General features: G+C 38.9%; 1 protein-coding gene across 1 annotated transcript in view; it reads right to left on the bottom strand.

The window, feature by feature from the left end:
* The window catches only part of dctn1b (dynactin 1b), a 63,173-nt gene that overhangs the window by 20,531 nt on the left and 32,267 nt on the right, over window positions 1-10,375 (bottom strand). The window contains exons 5-13 of the mRNA XM_008300892.1: window positions 8,169-8,345; window positions 6,604-6,627; window positions 5,958-6,155; window positions 5,134-5,338; window positions 3,537-3,615; window positions 3,265-3,424; window positions 3,082-3,186; window positions 509-700; window positions 312-428 (exon numbers count right to left, since the gene is read on the bottom strand). Coding sequence (XP_008299114.1) covers window positions 312-428; window positions 509-700; window positions 3,082-3,186; window positions 3,265-3,424; window positions 3,537-3,615; window positions 5,134-5,338; window positions 5,958-6,155; window positions 6,604-6,627; window positions 8,169-8,345 — 1,257 coding nt within the window. The remainder of the gene's footprint in view (window positions 1-311; window positions 429-508; window positions 701-3,081; window positions 3,187-3,264; window positions 3,425-3,536; window positions 3,616-5,133; window positions 5,339-5,957; window positions 6,156-6,603; window positions 6,628-8,168; window positions 8,346-10,375) is intronic.

The following is a 10,375-nucleotide window of genomic DNA, read 5'->3' as shown; positions in this document are numbered from 1 at the left end:
CTTTTAGATATTTCATTCATATTTTTCAGATATTTTATAAACTACATTTTACTTATCATTTATCGTATTTTTTCTTTCCTCGACTAAACAACATCTTTTAATGGAGATCTACACTTTTTCTTTCGTCTAAGACTAGTCTTATTCTATGTCTGGAAAAAGAGCCTAAAATGTTTGAGTTTGTAAAACCAAACCAAATTAAACCAGAAGCGTTGCCGTATAAACTCGGCTGTTCTTGCTGTTCTTGCTGAGACTCTCAGGCTGCTCAGAGCTGCTTATTATTCAGACCAGACAGCGGTTGTTGTGGTTCTGACCTTGGCGTAGGCCTTCGTCTCTGCAAACTTAATCTTGAAATCAAACATCTCTGCTGGCGGCTGCTGCTGCAGCTCTGCCGACGCTTCCTGCTGGCTGGTCAGTTCTCTGTTCACCTCCTGCAGCAAACACAGACGGAGAATCAGCAGAAATAAACGTGTACGACTAAACAACGTGCTAATAGCAGCCCTGTCTGTACCTGCAGGTGAGCTGTGAGCTCTCTGTACTTCTTGATGGTCTGCTGATAGTCGGCGACGGTCTCTTGAGCTGCTTCCACTCGTTTCTCCGACTCTCGGACTCTCGCTGCTCCCAGGTCCAACATCTCTCTGAGCTCCAGCTCCGTCTCTCTGGCGTTCTCCTGCAGCTCGTCGTTCATCTCGTTTATAGCCTCCTGCAGCGAGAAGACAGGACAGATTAGGAATGTTAGACTTATTCTTTTATTGTGCGATTAGTTCTGTTTCTGCAGACGTTTTACTGCCGACGCTGAGAGCGTTTCTCCATGATGCAGCAGAAATAACTCCGTGGTGACGATCAAATGAAGTTTAATAATAGAGCTTCTGAATCAACGTACGTCACTGGTTTAGTGTTTTCTTCTTACATTACATCCTAATATTTTGTTAAGATTTTTCTGATATGTTACTAAAATCTTTCTGATGTTTTATAAATAAATAAATAAATAAACTTTTTCTGTGATTTTAGGAATTTTTTTTCTGACATTAGACAAACATTTTAATACATTTTTATATGTAATTAAGATTTATATAATAGTTGATAAATATTTTTCCTAAATTATATATATTTACCTATAATTAATATATTTAAATAATTTTATAAATGTTTTACATGTTATTTTAATTAATTCTTTGACACTTTATTAGCATTTTTCTCATGTATTATAGATACTCTTTCTCTCAGTTTTCTGATTTTTTATTGATTTTATCTGATACTTTATTACTTGCTGACATTTCATTAACATTTTTCAGATTTTTTAGTACATCTTTACAATTTTTACTAAAAGTTTTCTGATATGTTAGTGCATTTTTGTGACATATTATGAATATTTTACTGATTCTTTATCAATATTTTTAACTGCTGCTGTGTCATTTCTGCTCTACAACTTATTTAGATCCTCTGATTTCTGTGCATTAAATATGTACTTTTTGTTTTTTACAGCCAGACTAGATTCCACCACTAATGTTGACAACTTCCTTCACAAGTTGTTAAAATAAAGAGTCGTTGCTCCTGGAAACACGACGTGCATCTAATCAATCAACAAATGACAAGAAAGTTTTCCTGAGGTGACTTTTGATTGTCTTGTATCGGTTTGTCACGTAACAGATGTTAACATGACAGTAAATGCATTAATCAAGGCAATAATGATGTCAGAACTCTGACTCTGAGTGATGACATTTGTCTGCCAGACCAGATGAGTTTCTCTGCAGGACCGTTTGCTCTGATTGAGGTCAGCGGATAACAAAGGAGGCTGCAGTGCGAGCAGACAGCAGGTGGCACTGCAGCGTGATCACGGCCATGGCCCATATCTCTGATGAAATGACTCAGCAAACTGTGGCACTTTAATTTTCTCTGACCTCAGTCCTATAAATACATGCAGGAGGGCAGGTCAGAGCAGGAGAATGAGTTATTGAGGAATACGTCAGGCTCAGGGTGAAGAGGATCCAGATCCCCGTTTTTAATCCACTGAACCCCCAACAGCTGCTTTTTTTTGCACCTTTCACATCATTTTTACTCTCAGTAGGCCCAATTTTTACTGTAATATGAAGTCCTGCACCTCGATGGAAACAGCACTAGAAGTAGAGAGAACTCAGATGTTATAATGCCACAAACAGACAAAAACTAAAGCTGCATTTCTTTGATGATCTGTTTTTTTCTAAGAGCCTCAGTAAAAAGCAGCTGGACTTCTCGTTTTGGTTCTTGAAGATGTTTCACCTCTTGTCTAAGAGGCTCCTTCACTTCCTCAGAAGGTCAAACATCTTCAGGAACCAAAAAAAGACGTCCTTTAACTTGTTTTTACAGAATTTCCATGACCTGGATGACTAAGAACTGACACAGACATTATTTCTTTTTACAAAAACTGAAAGAAATTATTCCGTTTTCAAAATTCCTTCAGGCGTTACCAATATTGTGAATAAAATGGGGGCTCTGCCGACTATAGCTAGACGGTTTGACTGTGTCTATTCATATGTTTCACCATGCTGAATGTATCCTCCAACAACCTGCTGCTCTGCCTTCAATTTTTGAGCCATGCAACTTTTATTTTATTGATCAAGTATGTTTTCTTTTCCTCTCAGTCGCTCCTGTTCTCTACTATCTGCTCTGTTCAAGCACAGCCTCCAGTTCAGCTGAAATTTCTCTGAATTTTAGTTAAATTACTGCCGGTTGCAGCTGAGTGAGTTCTATATTCAAAGTTGCGCTGTGGATTGCAGAATTTTTCGTTTTTTTCGTTTTCTGCTTTGCGCAAATGGTTTATTTTTGGCAAATTTATAACTCAGACATGTAGAATGAAGTGAATTTAAGCTTAGAATGTGGTCGCTTTCCTTGACAGTACCATGATACATTCACAGACTGTCAGAAAGCTAAAAAATCTGATAATTCTTTCTGTTTTTATAGCTCCTGCCTCCCATGAATGCTGTAATTTTTGCATTTTCTGTCAAGAAAATGGGCTTTTTCAACCCTCTGGTGAATTTTGAGGTTCAGAAGATTCACTCCTCTGAATGTTCTACTTAAATGAACTCGATGCTGATTTTCTCTCACCAGGTCGGTGACGGTTTCCCTCATCTCCCTGACTTTCTCCTCCAGGTCCAGGTTCCTCTCCGTCAGAGTCTCCACCATCTCCTCGGCGCCCAGAGCTGCATCCACCTGAAACAGAACCCCTCCTCATCAGAACCGGTGAACCGCAGCGTCACGGCGGTAAAGCTGTACACACAGAACTCTGACCTGCTCCTTCAGCTCGTCGATGGTCTTCTCGGCCACCGTCATCTCCTCCTGCAGCTTCTCCTTCTGGCTCCTCAGAGAGTCCAGCTCCACATTCTTCTTCTCCATCTGCTTCTGCAACTTCACGTGTTCCTGCTTCTCTGACGCCGACAGGTCGCGCATCCTGAAACACAGCAGAAGTACATCAGTGAGGACACAATACTCAAAAACACACAGAATCAGAGCTCACGTTATGTTTAGTGACTCAAACTAACGAACGTTTTTGCTGCCCCTACCTGACCAGTGCCTCCTTCAGCCTCCCGTTCTGCTCCTCCAGCTGCTTCACATGATAACTGGAGGCGGCACCGTCCGAACCTGACACAAACCCAAAAACACGACAGTAAACTTTTCATTCAGAAGAAAACTGGTGTCGCTGCTGGTTGTTGCCAAGACAGACGAGAACATCGTCTGTAGCTCCACTTCAACAAACAGCACCGCTCTTTGGATCTGATCGTTATGAGCTCCACTTGCTAAAAAACCTTCGGGTCGATAACTCGGCCTCCGTCATGCTGCACTCAGAGCTCACAGATGGCAGATCAGACACCACTTTTACAGTCTGATCACATTACAGCCCAGTTCAGAGAGGAAACACGGATCCTAAATATATTAAAACAGTAAATCACGTTGCTTTCTCAGCATTTGATTTCCCATCAGCCTGCAGCTTTATTCCACATACGGTGTAGAAATGTAGTTTTTTGAGCTCTTAAGCAAGCAGATTATTATTATAGGTGCTAAAATGATGACAATAAAACCTGATATTCAGGATAAAGTGTTAACCACAGGCTTATAGAAACGTGTACTGCTCATGTTTTGGAGGAAACTTTTACATGATGCTGCTGGAAATCACGATATGTGCAAAATGCATCGATTTAAACTGACTTAACAGCAGTCAGATAAAAAAAAACTTAATCTCACAAGTTCAAAGCTTAAGAACACATCTGATCTTACAGTATTTAAGGCTGCGCTCAAGTATTATCATTATTATTATTATTATTATTATTATTATTATTATTAATAATAAGAATAAGAATAATAAGAATAATAGGGTTAGTAGTCGTATGATGATGAGGAGGAGGATAATACTACGACTACTACTAATAATAATAATAATAATAGGGTTAGGATTAGTACTATGATGAGGATGATGATGATGATGATGATAATAATAATAATAACTTTATTTTTGTGGCACCTTTCTGTAATAAAAAGGTTACAACATTCATTACAATTTTAAAAAACAAGTCAAATTGGATGTCACATGAATGAAACAGGACCCTAACCATGTGATATAACAACACAAAATAGTACATTTCTTTTATCTTTCGTATGTTTTTTGCAGTTTTTATCAAGCACATTTCAGACATAAGCCATTGCGTCAGTGTTTTAGTTGCCTTAAAAATAGCAGTAGGCAGCATTTTTTTTTTTAAATCAACAATAATCTTACAGCGTGTTATATTCAAATGGTCTGAAAGGAAACTAAACTTATCCTTATTCTGTTATATATGTGCAGACTTAACTAAAACATGAGCGACATGCATGCAAATCACGTAATCTGTGCAACAGAAAAGTCATAAAAAGAATTCATGTCCACAAATAAAATCTTCCTGTAGTCTGAATTAAAAAAAGCTTCTCAGCTTCCTGGTGTCTCCACTGACCTTAGTTGCTGCTGCTGCTAAACATCACATAAATTCTGATTTCACCGTCACTCAACTAAAGATCAGATTAAAGTTCATACGCGTCACAAAAAAATCAACTCCAGGAGAGACTTGGTTCACATCACAGCCACATGACCTTCTCTGAGCTCTTACTGATGCTCTGCTGTACGTTCGGTACCTTTCTCCTCGATCTCGTGCTTCAGGATCTCCAGGTCCATGGTGAGCTCGTCCACCTTCTCCTTCAGAGAGTCCACCTCCAGCTGCAGGGACTCGGCCCTCTCCTCGGCCATCTCCTTATCCAGCGTGGCCATCTCGATGGCGTCGGCCGTGTCCGACATCTCCTCCATGTAGCGCTCCTTCGCCTCCAGAGCCTCTTTGGCCTCCTGCAGATGGACAAACACCTCCTGGTTAGTCCTAGTGCTGAATCTAAACCCTGAAGTTCAATTCTGGCCTGATTGACGTTTGAAATTAAATTTATTTCAGACAGTTTGAACCAAGCTCCAATACAGAGGAAGAAACAGATTCAAAGAGTGTTTTTAGATGATACTAATTTTCATGGCACAGTTAAAAACAGTGGCAGTGCAATGCTGGTTTTTAGTATTGACTTGTTGATTTTTTTGGCCCATAGTGTAATCTAATGTACTGGAACTATCATCTTTATCAAAAAATAAATTCAAGTTTGAATGACTAAATAAGCGATAAGCAACATAAAAGTGGGAAAAAAATATCTTTAGGGAGGATTTAGAAGTCATAAATTGTGCTAATCTGCTCCGTAGGCCTGTTCTGAATAGTCTGATCAGATTAGAATGACAGTCGTCTTCTAAACACTACTTTTATCTGAGCCTGAGTCCTTTGCATTAAAATCAACACTTTAATATTTGTTATTTCCACCCAGAGATATAAATCCTGTTAAATTGTTTCTTCACCCTCTAACCAGCTTCATTCTGTGATGTAACATCCAACCACGGAGCTCCGTCCTCTCCTCCGTCTGCTGCTCCTTACCCTCTTGGCCTCCTTCAGTTGCTTCTGCAGCTCGGCCTGCTGCTCCTGCATCTTGTTCTTCCACTCCTGCAGCTGCTCCAGCTGGATCTTGTGCTTCTCCAGCTCCTTCAGTTTGGCTTTGTCCTCCGTCCGCTTCATCTTCAGGGTCTCCAGCTTCTCCTCCAGGTCCTTCACCTGAGCTCGCAGCGCCTCCTCCTCCTGCGTGGAAAAGTTGAGATTTAACGAGCTTCAGCTCTCATTTCTGCTGCTAAAATAATCACGTTTTTTTTTTAAAAAGTAAAAGCGCTCAAACAGACAACAGGAGGCTTCAACGCTGCTCTGCTTCCTCCATGTTTCTGTGATCTTGCAGGTTTTTCTCTCAGTGAACAATAAAAGCAGCACATCAGGGTTAAATCTCTCTCTGTGCTTTCATATTTTTACAGAGATTAAATTTAACCTGATATGCAAAGAGTTTCACCTGTGGAGACGAGACACCAACAAACACCTTTTCATGCTCACAATGTGTGTTAGGAAAGAAAACATTCAATCGTGCAGCACCTCACACCAATTAAAAGGCGTCACACCTTTTGGCAGCTTGTTAAAATGTTAGCGAGAGAAAAAAAAACAACACTTCAGCATCGAGTCACATCACACCACGTCGCCGCACCTGTGTTTCCATGGCGACGTCCTCCTGAGGGGACAAAACATGAATGAGGACGATTATCGTCGTCTCAGAGTTGAACGCCGCGCCGACGTTGACTTTTCGCTAAATGTTAAAGTAATAATCTCTGACATTTGAACGCGCGTTAATGTGCACGTCGCTCCTCGACGGCTCGACCGAGACGCCGAAATTCAACCTGCAGCCGCGATTAACGAGGAAGTTCACAGACAATTAGGCAGCTTCACTGGTTCACATCGAACAACGATTTAATCAGGCCTAATTAAACCGTGCTCGAGAACTTGTCAGCCTCAATTTGTAGAAAAATCAGCTGTTAAAGTTCATTTTATCCCCAGTTAAGGACTTTTTACAAAAATATACTCTCAAGTCTGGTGGAGGATTTCTGTGAGAAATCAGGTGGAAATGATTTCTTTTTTTTTTTTAAGCAGCAAAAGCATCAAAATCAGCCAAATTATATCATTAATGAGCAGACATTTATATAAATATATGTTTAAAATCAAATGTAACGTGTGATTATTTCATTTGAGTCCATAAACTTGATGACAACAGCCTGTTAAATGCATTTAGCACAATTAATTAAGACAAAAAAAACTAGAATCTGTGAACTAGAACTAAAACAAATAATCAATAAATCCATTAATTTACTATCAGAAAATTACTCATTTTGATTAGTGAGGGCAAAAAAGCCAAACATTTACATTGAAGTCATCTTTTTATTTAACTGTTGGTCAGATAAAATAATCACCTTAGAATAGAGCATTAATCAATTAGCTGTCAACTCGTAAACAAATCGGCAACTGTTTTGATAATCGATTAATTGATCTAAGTAGTTTTTTTTAGGGAAAAATAAAGTTAAATCCTCTGATTCCAGCTTCTTAAATGTGATAATTTTCTTGTTTCTTTCCTCCTCTACGGCAGTCAGCTGAATATGTTTGGGTTGTGAACAAAACAAGACATTTGATCAACATTTTTCACCTCTTTCTGACATTTTATTGATCCAACTAATCATTTAATCATGAAAGTCATCTTACGGTTTAAAATGAATCACTTGTTGGATTCCTACTGACAAGACATTGATTTGCACTTTTATCTACATTAATCTCAAATTCATCATAATTTCAGGGTCTTTAATTGGCTCCAAACCGGAGCATGAATGGATGAAAGAGTCACAAAAACGTCGCTGTAACATCGTACATTTAACCACAGATGACATGTTTCCCCTTTGATTTACAGGCATTCCTTGTAGGGAATCAAGGACCGCGGTTCAGGCCTCGGGCTCTGATTTGACACCAACGCAAACCGACAGCTGTGTCAAAAAACACGTCTATTTGGAGGAGCGATAACAAAAAGACGTCACGTTTGATTTTACTCTCTGCCTGTGTGGGTTACACTCCGGGTCCTCTCTGATCCTGCTGCGTTAAAAAGAACACAGATGTCAACCTTTTTATTCCTGATTGTGTGCGTGTAGTTATGCTGCTTTTTAAATATGAAAACCGATTCTGGTGGGAGCCTCTGTGAAGGCTCAGCTGCAGTAATGTGAGTGAGACCCTGACCTTGCTGGGGACCGGGGCCGGAGGGTTTCCGGGGGAGTGCAGGGTGGGGATGACCGGGGCAGCCAGCGGGGTTTGGGCCGGCGTGCTGGGCTCGCTGCTGCTCATCTCCCCAGCCGAGGCCGAGGCCGAGCCGGACGCCGCCCCCTTCCCTCCGGTGCCGGCAGCTCGGCTCGGCTGCTGCAGGAATCGAGGAGGAAATAATTTGATAAATAAAAACATTTCTAGTCACACAATAGAAAAGAAAGAAAGCAAGAAATCAGGGAGCACGAGAAGATCCCACTGGGTGTAAATCACTGCTGGATGATGGAAAGTCGACCCAAATGGAGGTTGATGTTTATCTGCTGTATTTTAATTCAGATTTGGGCCATTTAATGTCAAATTATCAAACTTTTTTAACCATTTCTGCACAACCATCTCTGATTCACCTGAAAGTTTTATATATGGATACTTAAAAAGATATGAACTTGTTATATTAAAAACGTTCTTCTTTTTTTTTTTAATTGCCCATCGACCTACTTCCAACATTGAACATTGAAATTTGAAGCTGTTTTAACAACATTTCAGGAACTACTGAAGATAAAAACCTGACATTTTCACTGTTGCTTCTCATTTACTTGGATCTTTCTATCCAGCAACATTTCTGTTTATTTGGTACAACTTGTCATATCTGCTCAGTCAGGTATTAAAAGTTCAACTACAATAACTTTCTTTTCTTTTTGTCACCAAGTATTTTATATTGAAAGCGATTCTGTGTTTTGTTTTGTATTATTGCAACATGCAGCTCTATACGATTCAGAAAATATCACTAGTTCTAGTGATTATTATTTATTGAGGGAGTTTTATTTTGATAGTTCCTCAATGCATCTTGTTAACTTTTCCAGCTACCTTTTACTTTGAAAAGCTTGTTAGGACTTTTCATGATGGCTTCATTTTTTGTCAAATTTCAACTCACCTATAATCAGAAATTATTTGATCTACTTCAATAATATTGCAGATTCTGAATAAACGGCATGGTGAGAAATAAAAGTTTTATTTTTACTTTTATTTTTAAATGTTTCTGAAATGTTGTCGTTCGAACGGCCAAATTTCGAAGTGCAAAAGAACCATGCTGAAAGTGGGTCGACGGGCAACTTTAACTTGAAAATTACTTGATATATAAAGCTGAACGTTCACAGATATCATTTAAAATATCCATAGTTTATGATAATAATTTTTTTAAAGTTTCAAGCAAGTCAGAGAAGATCGAGGAGATGACTTGGATGGAATGGAAGTTATATCCTGGTTTTGATCACGTTCAACATGAACCATTAGTGGTCGACGGTATTCAGATTTGTCTTTTATTTCTCTCTGACATGTATTTCTGTTCAGTTGAAGACGTTTATGAGGACGGATTTAGCTTCTCCATCTCCTCACAGTTAACACACAACGAAGGCGACGACACATTTTATGCTCCACGTCAACAAAGTCGGACTTCTGTTGAACATTAAGACATTATTTACCATCATGTTTTTGTTTTACTGACTGACAACTAGACTTGAATATTGACACTTTTAGCACTTCTCTGATAATTCTGGGGTTTCTTAATGGTTTATTTAGATTCAGAAGATGGAGAAATTTCTCAAAAATACTTCGGTTTATTAGAAAAATCACCAAATGTGGTTATATGTGGCTTTACATTAGGGCTGAACCATTAATCAATTTGGATTTGAAACAACTGGCTTTAGTTTAGGATATACTTGACAAGTTCATGGTGTTCTCCTTGTGTGATAGTTAGACTTTTATGTGTTTTTTTCTTTTATATACAGGCTTTTCTGTTAGATTGTACGATTGTAAGGTTTGAGTCTAATTAGCTGGATGACATGAATACAAACCAACATCTGAACCAAAAAACAATGTGTTTTTAGAGGAAGTGTATTAAAAAGATACGATTCTGGCATTTCTTGATGGAGTCTCGTGCAGTAATTCTCCATCACACGTGATTATTAAACTGAAACTTCAAATAAAATCCCAATAAATGTCAGAAAAACCCCAATTTGTCCAAATCGTTGAGCCTTATTTCATATATACTCACATTGATGTTCACCTGCACGACATTAAACCAAGGATTTAACAAAAACATGATCATAACCAGGATACCAACATCCCTGTAAGGACAGGATTCATTCTGCACCAACTAGCCTTAACAGAAACTAGCATTAGTAGCATTA

The sequence above is a fragment of the Stegastes partitus genome, unplaced genomic scaffold, assembly GCF_000690725.1.
Source record: "Stegastes partitus isolate 25-593 unplaced genomic scaffold, Stegastes_partitus-1.0.2 Scaffold1604, whole genome shotgun sequence".
Classification (NCBI taxonomy): domain Eukaryota; kingdom Metazoa; phylum Chordata; class Actinopteri; family Pomacentridae; genus Stegastes; species Stegastes partitus.
The sequence above is the reverse complement of the archived record's forward strand: the minus strand, read 5'-3'. Positions and strand labels throughout refer to the sequence as shown.